Genomic DNA, 17,817 nt, shown 5'->3' with positions numbered 1-17,817 from the left:
CATTAATGAAATCTGTTTCTTAAAATGGCCTGAGCATATCAGTGTACTTTAACAAAGTTCATAATGAAATAAATTAGATTATGGAGATCAAGAAATAATTTTTATAAAGGCAGAAATAGATTTTTTATGATAGTAGTAGCAAATAAATGATTGATAGCATTTAAAGCAATAATTGATGACAACCATTTTATGATTTGCTTCCTTTTCATAATTAACTAATTCCTCTAAATGATAATTCAAAGCTTTTAAAATTGATTCTGTCCCATGAAAAAAGTATTTGACTGACTTTTCTGAATTAACCATGTTTTCTTAATTTCTGGAAAATTTTACACAATCCTGGGAATACTTAGAATTGAAAAAAATAATCTATGGAGGAGATCAGACCTTGGTTTTGTTATGTAGGTACAGGGTTTTTGCCTTCCAGATGCATTTTGGAGTGCTCATACATATTTCATCCATGAATGTTTTTACGATCTCCAAATGCTTATTTGAAACCTGTTTGATTAACCTTTCAGTTCCAGGCTTTCAAAGGGGGATTATATTTGCTGAAAAGTGTTTAAAATTCAGGGGAAAATTATGCTGAATTAAAATCTTTCAAAGCAGCCAAATATTCCAGAGAACCCAAAAACCTACCTCACTTCTCATGGGACCAGAATAAATTTGGACGAGAGTTTGAGGATCAGGTATGAGAAAGTCTTATCTTAAGTAGAGAGAGGGAGAAAGCATGCTTGTCAAAATGTGCAGTAAACATAAGTAACGATGCAAAGATTTTCATTCTGTTTGAGAGTCCCTCTAGTTCTTGGTGTCATCTGTGTAGTGTCCTAAATCTGGTCAGTATCCTAAGACTCTCAGAACAATTGAAAAAATTTTACTTTTTCACTCCTATTTTAATACCCACAATATCGTTCCTGTCTAATTAGTGGTGGTATTCTTAAACATGAGAAAAATGCATTAGCTACACCGCTCATTGCAAAAAAGAAAAAAAATAGGTTCATAAAGAGTTCATTGTATACAATTACCTAGAGCTCATCTGTTTTGATGCATTTAGTAGCTTTTTATAAAAAGCTCATGGGGCATACACCTTTTTTGGAGAAGAGGCAGAAGTTGAACAATTTGAATGATTTTCAAATCTGTAATAATAGTCAAGTCAGGCTTGGAGAAAAAGAATCTCCAATGGAGATAAAAAGACATAACTAGCTCTCCGTGTTTTGTTATCAGTTCTGGTGTTAATAAGCCTCAGGTGTCGGCTCCAGCAATTTATTTAGAAATAGCTATTCATTAGTTCTACATTTGCGTGCTACATGCCTATGTTAGGAAGCTCTCTCTCTCTCTGAATTTAGGGATAGGCAATATGTGTGATGGGACCTTAAAAGCAAGGTAAGGTAATAAGGATGGTGACGTAGCTTAACAAGGGAAAGTGATGAGCACTGAGGGAGGCGTGTGAATGATTAGAAAGCTGGATCGCCCGTCTGCACCTCTCCCTCTCCTCCTTCCTCACCTATATTCACCACCGTGAGAAGTTCGCACACACCGCACTGGGTTTGACTGCATGCAGACGAGTATTCAGAAGTACATGCATGTGCTCAGCCCATTAGCCTCTCCTTCTGAATATTGACAGCTAACTGATGCAAGTGTTTGTTTTTCCCCTAAAGTAACAAACAATTACTTCCATGCTCCTCAATCAGCACGTGTAAGTGAATCCTCTCCAGAATGGACTGTCTGAAACAGTTTGCTAAGGAACTAAAGGTCATTCGATAACACCACTTAAACTGCCTATCGAACAATGATCAGGAAACAAATGATCTTCACATTGTAAACATAATACGTTGTCCACTGAATCCCTCACTGCTGATGCTCACACGAAATTCTATGTCTTTAGGCACCCAGAATCCATTGAAGAGGGGCGGATCGACCCCGGGGAATTCAGAAACTACAAATTTATAAAAATCACACAAAGAATGGAAGGGAGGACACAAATGTTCATCGCCTCTCGCTGCCTATAAATAGTCCTCTCACCGGTTCATTCATATCAGACACACGCACATGGACGCCTCTCGATCTCATTTCTCAGCAAGTGTCTCTATGTACACAGTAAGTTCAGCCCTGAGGGCATCCCCTTTCCCGATGCCGCCACAGATATAAAACTGACCGGTTTTGGTGCAAATCGGGCTGCTTCTGAGCCATGTCAGACACATGAGAAGCAAAGACAGACAAAAGGCAGCTCTGTGACCACAGAGAGCGTCTTACCATAAACTGCACATTGTCAAATCCATTAGCCATCAGGTGGTTCTCGTACTGAGGTAGCCCAATGCTTTCCAACCATTGTCCCACTGTTTGGACGGGGCATCTGGGTCCTGTGAGAGGATGAAGAGGGAAGCGTTTAAGCAGGGAGTAGCCATCCACGGGGTAATAGCGGTAGTCCTGGGCTGAGAGGTGGCATTGCCACATCATGCTCCTGGGAAAGTTGCTATCAAAGGAGCCCGCCAGCTTGACAGATTAGCGTTCCCGGCGCGCGAGAGAGCAAAGTCAGAAGTAACACATAGTTTGCCAGGCAGGCTGTGGAGTCTGACTTGATCCTAGCTCCACATTTCTCACATATTAATCTTTACTACCGACCAGGACGCCATACAGCCCCCAGAACCAGGCAGCGGTAGAAGGCATAGCAAGCTGTCGGCCGAGGCTGGGTCTGCGTGCTCTGTGATTGTTGGAGTACTCCACAATGAGCAGTGCACGGCCAGCAGCCAGAATTCTCTTTATCAAGTACTCCTACACTCATCAATATGCAGCTCCATGCTCCCTGCTCCCCCTCGCTCGCTCCCCTTCATTACCCAGCCCAGGCTACACCTCGCATTTTCAATAATAGCCATCAGATAAGGCAGATTTTTTTTTTGTCTGCAAGCTGTAAGCTGCTTCCTCCTACACGCCCATCCAAGCGTCAATCTTGAATGATGAGAGCAGTCAAAACAAATGCAGAAAATAGCAAGATTCAAAAGCAAACCAAAACGCTTAAATCTGAATTGCATCTTCATACTGGTGATACATTACAGAGCTATTTGTTGTGGAATTTTACGTTTCAAAAGACACCAGGAAATGCAAAGCTTTAACCCTAGCTGTTAGCAGAGCTCATGACAGGTTCCCTTTCTCCTTTTCTTCCCTTCCCTTTCTTCTTCTTAAAATGCAGCAGAGATAAATGTTTCTGATCTAAAGCTTTAGCATGTGTGGAGAATCATTATTCTCTTTCTTCTGCAGGCTATATATATAAAGGAACATCTCTGAGATTCCTTTTTCATTTTGAATTACTGTAACATACAGAAACTGCATCGCAATCTCGAAGTCAAGATAATTCGTTTCTTGTTTGCATGGCTCCTTCTAAACAAAAATATTATTAGGCATAAGAAATCCTTTTCCCCTCTGATATTTATAATCTAGTCTACCAGGGTTACCATCTTAAATGTGCTGTAAAGGTAACATTACTGGGTAGAATTGTTTAATAAAAAAAGGAGCCCTCACCAAAAAGAATTCAAGAATAACAGATGTAAATGTGTGAGTTTTACTGAATGGCAGACAGATTGAGTAATTTATTTAATAATTGAGAGAAACGAGAGATTAATAATAGAACCCAGAGGACTAGATCATCAGAAAGAACAGACTCTTACTTAAGACTGGGAAAGAACTCGCAGAAAGGCTAGTCTCACCTCCCCCTTACCACAGGAACCCCTTGTTACAGTGTTCCTGGGAGCCCATCATCTAATTTATGCTTGAATACTGCCTCTAACGGAGCCCTCACTACTTATCAAGAGGACTCCATTTATTAGAAAGCTATTTTACTTCCTACTTGACTACCCACTGGCTCCAGCTCTGCCTTTGGAGTCCCCACAGATTGGGAACAGTGTGTTTTAAAAATTAAAGGTAACTCTCCCCTCCCCTCGCCCTCCCCAGAACAGTGCTCGGCACATAGTAGGTGCTCAATAAATATTTACTGAATAAATGAAATATCATTTTCCTTCTTTCCCCAAACTTTATCTTTCTCTGTTTCCTTTCTCTTTTTAAGAACATTGTCAACCTCCCTGACACACAGACATTAAACCTCAAAGCACCTAGCACACTTTCTCTTTCGCTGCGGACACCAGTCCCCAAGTTCCCACCATCCCTCACCACAGTGTCTCTGGCCTCTGCTCCCTTGATTCTTTTTCCTGTCTCACGTGTATGGAACTTTGATTGACTTTAATTCTGTGATCTTAGTTCCAGCCACCTGGCCCATGCAACAGTGGCTTCTACACGGGTCTTTCTACCTCTAATATTTTAAAAATCTATTTTATGTGTGAGTGTCAGAATAAGTTCTCTAAGATATTGTTTTGATAATTACTTCCTTTCCCCAAACTCTTCCCTGGTTTTCAGTTGGCTTCAAAATAAACTCTCAACTTCTTTGATAATATTTTGGGGCATTTTTATGATCGATTACAAATAAACCACCTTGATTTCCTTTTCCCCGGGGTTCCAGTCAGGTGGGATTACTGGCTGGTCTCTGAAGGCAGCCTATAACATACTTCAGTTGGTTTTATTCTGTTCCCACATTTCTGTCCCTTCTTTGGTTTTGAATCAGATGGCACTTCCCTTGTGAAATCTTTTCTAATCCCCTAACAGGAATGAATCTCTTCCTTATCTGTCTTAAGTGGCATTTTTTAGGCTATTAGAATAACTATTTTTTTGTCTAACATTATAGTTATTAGCATACAAGGCTTATTTCTTGAATGTAGGAATGTTCTTCCTAATATTGCACGTGGTAAGGAATCAATATGAATCTGCTAAACCAAATAATGTAACTCTCCTTTCACATAAAATCCTCCTAGTTTTGATTTAAAATTGTATTTTCATTTTGAAATCTTTTCCAAGTATCCGAATTCTTTATAAAAGAAGATAGTTGGGTTTCTAAATAGAATTTTCAGGTGAATTTTTATCATCCTCATCCTCTCTTTTACTCTATTAGAATTTATCCCTGATTGGTTCTAGACCTTTCAAGAAAGTCAAAAAGTTTGTAGCATTCTAGAAATCAATTTTAAGAGATTCTGGTTGCTCAACATTAATTGTATGAGAACTTAAAAACAAAACACTCTTTGTCCTTGGACAGCTCTTAAGCTGGTATGAGGTGGAGTAAAATTGAGTATTAATTGCCATCTTTCCTAGGGTCACATCCATATTGTTCCTCCTGATTATTTAAACTTAGTAGGTCAATAAGCTACACAAAAAGTGAGAAAACACTGCAATATTGTTTTGGCTTGTAAGACATATGCTGACTGACCAGGTTCTCAAATCCTATCTCATCTCTCTTTTTTAAAAAGTATTTTTATTGATTTCAGAGAGGAAGGGAAAGGAAGAGAAAGGCAGAAACATCAATGATGAGAGAGAATCATTGATCAGCTGCCTCTGATCTGCTGCCTACTGGGGATTGAGCCCTCAACCCAGGCATGTGCCTTTGATCGGAATCAAACCCGGGACCCTTCAGTCTGCAGGCCAACTCCATCCACTGAGCTCTATCCACTGAGCAAAACCAGCTAGGGCTTTCATCTCTTAAGATGTGTGCTAGGGCTAAAATACAGGGCTAAAATGCCACATACATTACAGGCATTAAATCATCTTTATTAAATGAATGAGTGACAGTAGAAATGATTTTCATGAAAAGAAAATAGAAAGAAAATCTATCTATCTATCTATCTATCTATCTATCTATCTATCTATCTATCTATGTGGGTTTTTTCCACGGGCCAGACTCTTATATAAACACATAGCTCAGAGAAAATACTGCCCAGTCTTCGAAAATTATTATACAGAACGATTGAATTTTATTCTTTTAACTGTTCAATCATTCAATTTCTACTCAGTGATTCTCATATGTTGGTGAAAGATTATAATGCAGGAGGGAAGTGAGTTAGGACAGAATGAGGGAAGGAAGGAGGGAGGAAGGGAGGGAGGGAAGGAGGGAGGAAAACAGGGAGGGAGAGAAGAAAGGACCTTGAAGCAAACCTCTAAAAGAACCCTGGTCTGGGTCTGAAGATCATTTTTTAAATAGTATCTAAGTATATTTCTCACTTTACTTGAAACACTTTCTTGGAGTCTTAAAATTCTTAAAGCCGATCAATGCATTACTGGGCAGACTCCTTTATTCAACTAGAACTTCTCTAAGTCCCAAAAGTGAGATAAGAGGAGGGAAAGGAGAAAAACTAACAGTTATTCTGTGCTACTCTGACCTGAGCAGCGTGGCGTGGATTATGATCCCCGTTTATAGATAAGGGAATTGAAGTGTGTGATGAAGCCGGTCTTTCTTTGACACAGTCTTTTAAAACATAATCCTGGGGGTTCCACTTCCAGAATGGCAATGTAAAGACACTCCATGGACCCTATCCCAAGCCAAACAAATACAACGTATATATACTAGTATGTACATATGTATGTATGTGTGTCTGTGTGTGTGTGTGTGTATATGTGTGTGTGTATATATATATGGCCCTTTAAATACAGTTCCTCATGTTGTGAACCAATCATAAAATTATTTTTTTTGCAACTTCATAACTGTAATGTTGCTACTGTTATGAATAATAATGTAAATATCTGATATGCAGGATGGTCTTAGGCGACCCCTTTGAAAGGGTTGTTCGACCGCCAAAAGGGTCGCGACCCACAGGTTGAGAACCGCTGATTTAGAGTCTCGGAAATTGTTTCAAAAACATACAGAAGAAATATTTATTCAAGAAAATGTACGAAAACATGTAAGAACAGAGAGAATCTAGGGCCCTGGGGCCATGACATGTTCCCTCCCTCCCTTTCCTCCCCAGCTCCACTGGAAAGAAACTGCACTCTAGGTGGGTGTGCCCCAGAGGATGGGACTCTGTCTCTCCCCAGCTCCCAGCTCCCATCATGGGATATAGTAACTTACCTAAAGGGGTGGGCCAGTAACATTTGTGATTCCTTCTAACTCCAAGGCGTAGAGGTTAAATTTCTGGTGGGTGTGTGGCTGAGATGGCAGGGGTTCCCTTTGTCCATCCAGCCCCCATTCATAAACCGGAGGCTCTATACCACTGTGGCTAGCTAGGAACAGTGAGGCCCTTGTGGCCCTCATCCAACTTAACTATAGGGATGAGGGTCTGTGCCCAGAAAGCAAGCTGAGAAGATGATAAGACCAGGGATGAGGCTACCATCCCTGCCCAGTGGTTCAAGGTCCTTGACAAAAGGGAGAGTCAGTTCTTAAGTACAGAGAGTTCTAAAGCTCTATCCCAAGAAATTGATTTTATTTGAAACTAGAGGCCCGGTGCACAAAATTCATGCATGGGGGTGGGGGGAGTGTCCCTCAGTCCAGCCTGCACCCTCTCCAATCCGGGACCCCTTGAGGGATGTCTGAGGGCAGTCAGACATCCCTCTCACAATCCTGGACCATTGGTTCTTATCGCCCACCTGCCTGCCTGCCTGATCACCCCTAACTGTGCCCCCCACCCCCGTGGCCTGGTTGCTCCTAACTGCCCCCTGCTGCCAGCCTGGTCACCCCCAACTGCCTCCTTCCTGCTGGCCTGGTTGTTTCTAACTGCCCCCTGGCCCCCCGCCACCAGCTTGGTCACCCTTTACTGCCCCCCCTGCCAGCCTAATCGCCCCCAATTGACCCCCAGCCTGCCTGAACACCCCCAACTGCACCCCCCTGCTGGCCTGGTCATCACATGCAGCCTGCTTGTTCAGTCATTTGGTCATACCTCACTAACCTCCCTGCCAACCTGGACATAGGCAGCCATCTTGTGAGAGTGTGAGGGTTAATTTGCATATTACCTCTTTATTATACAAGATAGTCTCTGAGGAAGTTCAAGCCTAAGTGGGGTATGAAAAACAATAGAGATTTTTTATGATAAGCAAATAAAAAAAGGCTAGTACAGCCGTGGGCAAACTATGGCCCGTGGGCCGGATCCGGCCCGTTTGAAATGAATAAAACTATTGAAAAAAAAAGACCGTACCCTTTTATGTAATGATGTTTACTTTGAATTTATATTAGTTCACACAAACACTCCATCCATGCTTTTGTTCCGGCCCTCAGGTCCAGTTTAAGAACCCATTGTGGCCCTCAGGTCAAAAAGTTTGCCCACCCCTGAGCTAGTAGCTCCATTAGGACAAGCTAAGTGGTAGGCCATTTACTAGTATATGAAATATCTAGAATAGGCAAATCTATAGAACAGAATGTAGATTAGTGGTTGCCTAGGGGTAGGGAGAGAGGCTTGGGGGTAAACAGTGAGTGATTGTTAATAGATACGAGGTTTCCTTTTTAGGGTGACAAAAGTGTTTTAAAATTGTGGTGACAGTTGCACAACTCTGTGCATATACTAAAAACCACTGAATTTATATGCCTCAAATGGATGAATTGAATGACACATAAATTATCTCTCAATAAAATTATAATATTAAATAGTAATAAAATAAAAATAATTCTTAAATTTTCTTTACATTCATATGAAAAAAATACATACAACTACATATGTGTACATTGTTATTATTTATATGTATATTGGTGTTTTTAGTGCTTTTTTTTCATTTTCTTTTTCTTTTTTTTTTTGGTTTACTTCCTCCTCCATACTATCTGTATCATCCATCCTTTCTTCAAGGTGATTCAGGTTAACAAACTAGTATCTTCCATGCACATTTACCCATTGCCAAATCTCTTTCTCAAACACACACAGATATGTATAAATATATATGCATGTGTGTATGATATGTATATCGGGGGGTACTTTTGGAAGTTGTTCTTAAATACAGAATCGTATCACACTCACTTTTCTCAACCTTACTTTTCTCATTCAACAAAGCCTTATGGAAATTCAACCAAGTAAGTGACAAACTATGATTTATTCTTCGAAATAACTGTAATATAGTCTGTAATATTGACTAACATTTTATTTACTATATGCTATTCATTATTCTATCTCCAGGCCCACCCCTTCATTTTCTTTTTAAAAACTTCGTATTTTGAGTTAATTGTAGATTCCTATGCAGTTATAAGAAATAATAGAGAAATTCTGTATAGGCTTTACCCAGTTTTCCCCAATGGTAACGTCTACCTACAGTATGCTATCACAGTCAGGTAATTGGCATAGATAAAATCCATTGATCTTATTCAGATTTCACCAGTTTCACATGTGCTCGTGTGTGTGTGTGCGTGTGTGTGCGCGCACACACGTATGTGTTTAGTCCTTTGCAATTTTATCACATGTGGACTGTGTAACCATCACTATGGTCAAGATCAAGATAGTACCATCACAAGAATCCTCTTGGTATTCTTTTAAAGCCATGACCATCTCCCCCTCTCTCTAACTAGCAACTACTAATCTGTTCTCCATCTCTATCATTTTGTCATTTCAAGAATGTTAGCTGCATGGAATCATACAGTATGTAAGCTTTGGGATGGGCTTTTCTCATTCAGCATAATTCTCTTGAAATCCTTGTAACTTATTCCATGCATCAATAGCTCATTTCTTTTTATTGCTGAGTAGTATTTCATGGTATGGATGTACCACAGTTTGATTGATTCACACATTGAAAGACATTTGGGTTGTTTCCAGCTTTTAGCTATTATGAATGAAGCTGTTATGATCATTGGTGTACACGCTTTTCTGTGAACCTACATTTCCATTTCTATAGGATAAATGTCCAAGGATGCTATTGCTGGGTCATACAGTAAATACACATTTCATTTTATAAGAAATGGTCATATTATTTCTAGAGTGGTTGTAACATTTTACAGTCTACCCAGCAATGCATGAGATATAAAGTTTCTTTGCATCTTCACCAGACTTTGGTGTTACCACTATTTAAAAAGATTTTTTTTAGCTATTATGATAGGTGTGTAGTAATATTTCATTATGGTTTTAATTTGCATTTCCCTCATGGGCTAATGATGTTGAACATATTTTTATGTGTTTATTTGGCATCTGCATATCCTTTTTGGTAAAATGCCTGTTCATGTCTTTTGCCTATTTTCTAATTAGGTTGTTTGGTTTTTGCATAGTTGAATTTTGAGGATTCTTTATACATTCTAGGTACATGGTATTTGTGGATTTTTGATTTGCAAATATTTGCTCTCTGTCTGTAGTCAGTCTTGATCCTCATCACAATTCCCTGCAGAGCTAAAGTTTTTTATTTTGATAAAGTCAATTTATCAATTTTTTTCTTTGATGATCATGTTTTGGGTGTTTTCCCTGTTATTTTTAACTTTTAAAAATGATCATTTAAAAAAAGACGCCTGTATTAAATGGCCTATAACTAATTATTTTTTAATATGGAATATAAAAAAAACCTATAGTCTGGTGGTTTACATTTTAATGGACAAATACAATTTAGGGTGATGACAGTCATGCTTGATTTTAACCATTTCATCTTATTTTATGTTTATATTTATTTAAAATTTTGTTTCCTTATTTTCCTTTTCTTCAATTTTGTTGTTCTGGTGACATTCTTACTCATTACATTTTTTTCCTTTTAACTTTGAGATTTTGTGATACTTCTCCACTCCATTCACGATTACTTTACTTTCCCTGCTCTAAAAAGCAGATATACTTTTCTAAAATTATTTGAAACTGATATACCAATTCTTTCCCCCTTCAAGACACTCTGTTTCCCTCCTATTCCAGTAAAATTAGACCTTCAGAATATTTTTTTCTTCTCTATTCTCCCTTTCCTACAACCATGTGCTGTAATTTTCAAAATGTTTTTCCTTTACCATTCTGTCCTATTCCAAACCTATTCTTAGGTTTTGCTGATAAACATTTAGAAAATTTTATTCTAGCATATTACTAGAATTTTACTTATTCCTTCTATTTAATTAACTCTTACTTAGTATTTATGTTGAAGTCTCCCAATATGTTTATCTTATCTATTTGTATTTAATTATTATAAAGATTATTTGATTGCTGTTGTTTTATTTCTTCATAACCTTCTCCATCTTGATATTTCTGCTTTTATTTGTGGTTTTGTTAAAAACGTTATCATATACTAAAAAACTACTTTGAACTGAGAAAATAAAAAGCACAGCATATAAAAATTTGTGAATGTAGCTAAAGTAGTATTTAAAGAGAAATTTACAGCATTAAGTATATATATTAGAAATACAGAAAATTTCAAATCAATAATTTTATTATCCAGCTGAAGAAATGAGAAAAAAAGGCCTAAAAGTAAGCAGAAATAAGAAAATAAAAATTAAAGATAAATAAAATAGGAAAAAGAAAAATCAATAGGAAAAAAATCAATGGCTGTTATTTGAGAGAATCTATAAAATTGATAAAGCACTAGTCAGGCTAAGCAGGATTGAAAAAAAAAGGAGAATAAATGATTTACCAGTATTAAGAATGGGAGAAATGGTAGCCTACAGACTACAGATATTAAGAAGGAAAATAAAGAATATTATGAGTATATTTTATACCAATAAATTCAATAACTTAAGTAAAATGGACAAATTTATTGAAAGACACAACTATCAAAGCTCACTCATGAAGGATTTTCTAATTAAATATCTATTAAAGTAATTGTATTTACACTTAAAAACTTTCACAACGAAAATTTAGCCCTCATTAATGACTTCAGTGTTGAATTCTAGCAAACATATAAGGAAGAAATAATACCAATGTTACATAAATTCTTCCAGAAAATTAAAAAGAATAACTTTTTAATTCAAGACATGAAGTCAGCATTACTCTGATATCAAAATCAGACAAAGACATTATGAGAAAAGAAAACTATAGACCAATGTTTGTCGTGCATGTAAGGTTTAAAAATTCTAGTTAATGGGTGGAGGATACTTCTTTTTATAGTTTACTAGAGGCCCAGTGCATGATTTCATACACAGGTGGGGTCCCTCTGCCTGGCTGGCGATCGGGCTTATTGGGGCTGTCTCGTCCAGTCTCGATTGGGGCAGATGGGGGCTGGCTGGCTGGGGAGGGACCGTGGGAGGGCTCCAGGGTGTGTCCAGCCCTCTCGCCTAGTCCTGATTGGCCAGACCCCAGCAGCAAGCTAACCTACAGGTTGTAGGGTCTTCCCCATGGTGGTCCGTGCGCATCATAGCGACTGGTCGAGTGGTTGACTGAATGGTCGACTGATTGGTCAGACACTTAGTATATTACGCTTTTATTATACAGGATTCATTTCTTTAGCATTGACTGATATTTTCAGCAAATATGTATAAAGTACCTCTTGTTCCACTCATTTTGTTAGGAGGTGGAGATATAGCTTTGAACCTCCTTGCACATATGTAATTTATAGGCTAGTGGAGAAAACTGGTTTACCACCTAGAAAATGTCATTTGAGATTAGAGGAATTAAAACTTAAAATAATGACTTTCTTTTTTAAAAAAACATATTTGATTGAGTTTTTACAGAGAGGAAAGGAGAGAGATAGAGAGTTAGAAACATCGACGAGAGAGAAACATCGACCAGCTGCCTCCTGCACACTCCCCACTGGGGATGTGCCCGCAACCAAGGTACATGCCCCCGACCGGAATCGAACCTGGGACCTTTCAGTCCTCAGGCCGACGCTCTATCCACTGAGCCAAACCGGCTTCGGCAAAAATAATGACTTTATTGCAACCATACAGAGAGGAGAAGTGAGTTAGAGAAAACTGCCTAAGTGACTCCAGTTTCCATGAGCAGAAGAGAAACCTAATATACTGTTTCAACAGGTGCTATTAGATGGAATGGTTAACATGGGTAAGCTGATTTGGCAGAGGTGGCAGTTATCAAATTGGTTAGGTGGGAAAATGGCATTAGGGAAGGGATAAAGACAAGGCACTGAAAAATAGCTTTTTTTGAAAAAAGAAACTGGCTAGTTCCTCAAAAATGTAATAAATACCTATTTATCGTAGCTCCAAGGTAACTGACAAAAGACACATACTCTTCAATGAATGTGAGTCTTCCCAGTGATCTAAACCTTATCTGAAGAAAGGGAGCTTGTGTTTATTGAGCATCTACTATGCCTCTGGCCTTTTAAACGTGACCTCATTATGTAAAACTAGAGGCCTAATGCATGAAATTCGTGCAAGAGTAGGCCTTCACAGCCTCAGCAGCTGCCTCCATGCCACGGCTGCAACCCTGGCTTCGTCTGGAAGGACGTCCGGAAGGACATCTGGTCTAATTAGCATATTATGCTTTTGATACTATAGATAACAGAAAACATGCATTTACTCTGGTCAGGTTCCATTTACTCTGCAGGCATTAGCTCATAATTACTTTCATGACAACCTTGTGAAGTATGACTGTTCCCCTCTTTTCACAGGGGAAGATAATAAGATCCGTAGGGTCCATGAAGCCACCCAGTTAGACTAGAGCCCTGGTAGCCTGGTTCCCGAGTGAAGCTTTCAGCCACGACTCTACTGCACCTCTGTTCCCGGTGCACAGGGTGGGAAACAGGCCTTTTCGCAGGAGGGAGAATGTCCACCTGCCATCAGGCTTGCTTTCAAATCGTTTCCCAGTTTTTCTGTGTATTCTTCTTCCCACCCTTCATCTTACATTCATTATTCTTGGCTTCTAAAGAGCAAAGCAATGGGAAAAAGCAGGAGGAGTCATGAGAGGTGGGAGAAGGGTAAAACCTATCACTCGGATATTTCTATTCCACCCAACAAAGGACTTTTCTGTGATTCTAAAAGACAGCCCCTTCCATTCCCACAGGTGCTCAGCCTCTCAGGTCTGCAATGCATGGATGCCTGGGCTGCGTGACTCAGTGAAAGCTGGCATAGCATCACATGATGGTAAAGAGCCCAGACCCTAGAGTCAGTCGGCAATGGGTTTGAATTTTGGCTACTCTCCACGCTGTGTATGTATCTGTTGTTTTGATTCTATTGCATGGACAGATAGAAAGAGTACCTTTCTGCTTGGGCAAGTTTCGGTGGCTTCATTCTTTGTCAGTAAAGTGAGGGTGACACCTCGCCCCACCTACCTTATGGTTCTGTGTGAAGCTGAAATGAAATAACACATGTGGAAAAACCGCTATAGCTTACAAATGCTTAAGGCACTCATTAGCTTTACTGTCAGTAAAATATACACTCGTGTTGTTCATTCAGTCCCTGGATCGAAGGGACTGGCCCTGAGCCATCAGTGCGTTTCCTTGCCCAGTTTTCTTTGTTTCAAACAGACAAAAATGAATGGGGTGAGCAGTCTGGCCAAATAACAGAGGCAGCTAATTGTACTGTGAAGTGATCAGAATCCCAAAACCAGTGATGTCATTGGGGGCTTTGTCTTATCTGATGCACCAATAACCAGGTCTCAGCACAAAGCAGCCTGGTCCCCCCATCCGTCGAAGGGTGAAAAGAGAAGAAAGGGGCACCAATCGCAGGAAAGAATGGTTCCTATTCCCAGCTTCAAGATGGAAAAAAAGGGACTATTGGTTATTTAGTCCAAGCTATTTAAATTAAAGATTGGTCATTTTTTAAGAGACTGGTAGAAGAGCCCACTGAAATTAAAAGGTAGGCCCATATTTTTTGGAGAGAAATTGAACATTCAATTAGTAACAATAGGGATGGCCTCTCTGTGAGCCTCCTTTCCTCTCTTTTCAAGCCTGTAATAGAAGTGTAGGAGTAAGGGTGAAAAGAGTTCGTTCCGGTAGAGTAGTATAAGAAAGATCCTTATAATTCTATTTTTAACTAGAAAGTACCGGTATCTCATTTTTCCAATCCTACAAGTCCTCTGAGCTGAGAAACACAAATGACATATCTGTTTTCCTTATGGAGAAAAGCTGACCATGAAGATTAGCAAGAAGAGGGAGACAATGCAATGAAAAACATGCTTCCTCCCCTGATGAAAGGACAGCCATTTGGAAATACAGACAGAAATGCAAAGCTCAGGTGAGACAAGGAAAAGTCATCTATGTTATAGCATGTGAGATGAGTCATTCCAGGAACTGTGGAATGTTGTGGGTCAACAGAGTCCTGGATCACCAAGCCAAGATTTAAGGAGGAAAATGTTCCAAGATTATGCTTTGGTGTTTAAATGCTAAGGCAAGTCAGGAGCTCAGATTCAATTTTCCCTAAGGCCTTGAATTTTATTTTGAACTAAATACTTTATGAAACACTTAAGAAATACCAGCCTTTACAAACCAGATCTGACAACTTATGCACTGGGGTATAGTCTAAAATAGAAAATGGAATAAATGGAATTTATTATATTATATTTATTTAATCAGGGCATACCTGATTTTTTTTAAAAAGTAATTCCACTGGTTTAATTCTTATTTCTCCTTCTTTTTAGGCTTCTGGCAAATGTCTGAATCTTCTTTGAGAAGAAGCTGATTACAGCCATAAGTCACTGAGGCCTCCTGTGTGCCAGTCATCCTGTGAGGCCCACGGGGGAGGGAGCCTGTCCTGCCCTCAAGGGTCTTATAGTCTCGTCGAGAGAAAACTACCAGGAGGAGGATGAATACTGTAATGGAGGTGTATACAAAATACGTAAAATGTAGATAAAAGGAAAGGACCTTTACTCTGGCTTAGGTAGAGAGCTTCAGAGAGTTTACAGAGGAGTTCATTTGATCTGTGGCTTAAAGATTCAGGGAGAGTTTGTGCAGCAAATAAAAGGGAGATGGTTATAATGGTTAATTTTACGTGTCCACTTGACTGGGTTAAGGGATGCTCACAGGGCTGGTACCTGGATGATTTCCGGTGTGTCTGTGAGGTTGTTTCCAGAGGAGACTCACATTTGAACCTCTAGACTGAGTAAAGATCACCCTCACAACGTAGGTGGGCATCATCCAGTTTTCTGAGGGCCTATCAGAACGAAACGTCACAGGAAGAGCCATTCACCGTCTCCTGCACTCCAACATTGGCACTCCTGGTTCTTGGCCTTCACACGAAGACCTGGACTTCCACAATTAGCATCTGAGACTCTCAGGCCTCTAGACTTGGACCGAATTATACCATCAGCTTCCCTGGTTCTCTGGCTTGCAGATGGCAGAGTGTAAAACTTCTCAGTCTCCATAATCCTGTGGGCCAATTCCTATAATAAATCACCTCTTATGTTATCTATCTATATCCTATTGGTTACATGTCTCTGGAGAATCCTAATACAATGGTGTTCCAGGCAGAGGGAATAACATGAGGGAAAGGTATATTTGAGTAAAAAATGATTCAAATGACTACTGCCAGAATTCAATTATATGTGCATGTCTAAGGAGGGGAGTGCCACAGGGGATGGGGCAAGATATGTAGGCAGGAGACAGATAATCATGGGATTATAATGGGACAGATAATTACTTGTATACCAAGTAAAACAGTATTTTTTTCCCCTCAGGAACAGAGAGATACAATCACAGTCTTGTGGCACAAACAATATCTGGGAGGACGTGAGAGAGAATAATTCAGGAAAGAAATTGGAAGTAGGGAGACACGGGAAGCCTGCAAGGTTCTCTCTCTTGTAAAGCAAATAGACTAAATGACACAATTAAATATTTTAAGGGATAGTCTCTCAGTAGAGGAAATTCCAAATATTCTCGGTCTCTTAGAACCTTCCAAAGTAAGCCCTGATTCAATGGCTGACTGAATTTCCCAAGAAAGGAAGTTAGCTAACTGTGCCTCAACTACAGACAGTAGTAAGACATGGGGTTGATTCTCCCCATGGAGACTTCATCTAATTGGCTCAAACTTAGCTTGACAGTGATGGTAAATGAACGCTCTGGACAGAAGGGCATCAAAATTCCAAGTGCTCTGTGCATGTAATACAAAGTGGTAAAAAGGAAATGATTACACGATATTTTCCAAAAAGATGATTGCTATGAACAGCAAAAGAATTGATTACTCTGGAAAGTGCTTAGATTAGTACTTGACATAAATCATGCACTGAGAAAATATTAGTGAAAAAAAATAAAAGCATTTATTCTAATAATACATATTAGTTATGTATGATTAGCTATAATGGTACTTATTTATAACAAGCAATACATATAATAATGTTATTAATATCAATTGGCTCCTGAGCCATAAGCAAGTTTCAAAAGATCAACTTGCTGAGTCAGTCAAGCACTGTTTAAAATCCATGAAATTGATGATTTTGAAAGAACTCTGGGTCAGATTTATCACCCATCACTCTAACAGATGCATTGTGATTAAGTATGAAAACAGATAAGACACTGAATTCATTTCATCATCTTAGCCTGACAACTTTAACTGTTATGAAATGTGATGGGCACAATATATACCCACTGTGATGGAGACATGTTTACTAGTTGAGAGAGTCAACTAGTAAATCTATGATTTCTATAAAACAGAAGCTCCTTCAGAATATTTTTTAACCTCAAGGTTAATGCTTATTTCCATTTTCTACTAAAAGCTTGAAAAGTCAGTGTTAAAGATGTGGCTTTGCTTGATTTTCTCAGTTACCATAAAATGTTTCTTTTGATAAAGTAGGATGATGAGTTTTGAGAGAATGTGAACTTCAAGCTTGCATGTAATCCTCCACGCAAGACAAACTCAGCAACTTAACAAAGAGGAATTTTAATCTATTTCAGATAGAGGTGCTGGCTGAAAATTAGAATAGAAACCCAAAATACAAAAGAAATAGAGCTGGCTTAGAAATGTTGAATAAACAGACCAAAACAGCTTCATCCCATAATATAAACATATAATTAGGTAATTTAAAATAAGCATTGAAGTTCATAATGATTCAAAGTCATGGGGATAGAAAAAGAGTTTTCTCTTGTTTTCTGAAGAACTCAGACCCAAACCTGGTAATACATCATGAACAGCTGTTTCACCTCGCAACATCCATTCTTCTCTTCTGATAATGATCTAATTTTCTATTTTCCTTAGGGGGGTTGAACCCT

The 17,817-nt window shown here is 39.0% G+C and overlaps 1 protein-coding gene across 1 annotated transcript in view; it reads right to left on the bottom strand.

The window, feature by feature from the left end:
• Window positions 1–17,817, bottom strand: part of LOC102759493 (ankyrin repeat and sterile alpha motif domain-containing protein 1B) — a 553,884-nt gene that overhangs the window by 105,109 nt on the left and 430,958 nt on the right. Inside the window, exon 15 of the mRNA XM_015567586.1 lies at window positions 2,248–2,354. Coding sequence (XP_015423072.1) covers window positions 2,248–2,354 — 107 coding nt within the window. The remainder of the gene's footprint in view (window positions 1–2,247; window positions 2,355–17,817) is intronic.

The sequence above is a fragment of the Myotis davidii genome, unplaced genomic scaffold (assembly GCF_000327345.1).
Source record: "Myotis davidii unplaced genomic scaffold, ASM32734v1 scaffold120, whole genome shotgun sequence".
NCBI lineage: Eukaryota > Metazoa > Chordata > Mammalia > Chiroptera > Vespertilionidae > Myotis > Myotis davidii.
The sequence above is the reverse complement of the archived record's forward strand: the minus strand, read 5'-3'. Positions and strand labels throughout refer to the sequence as shown.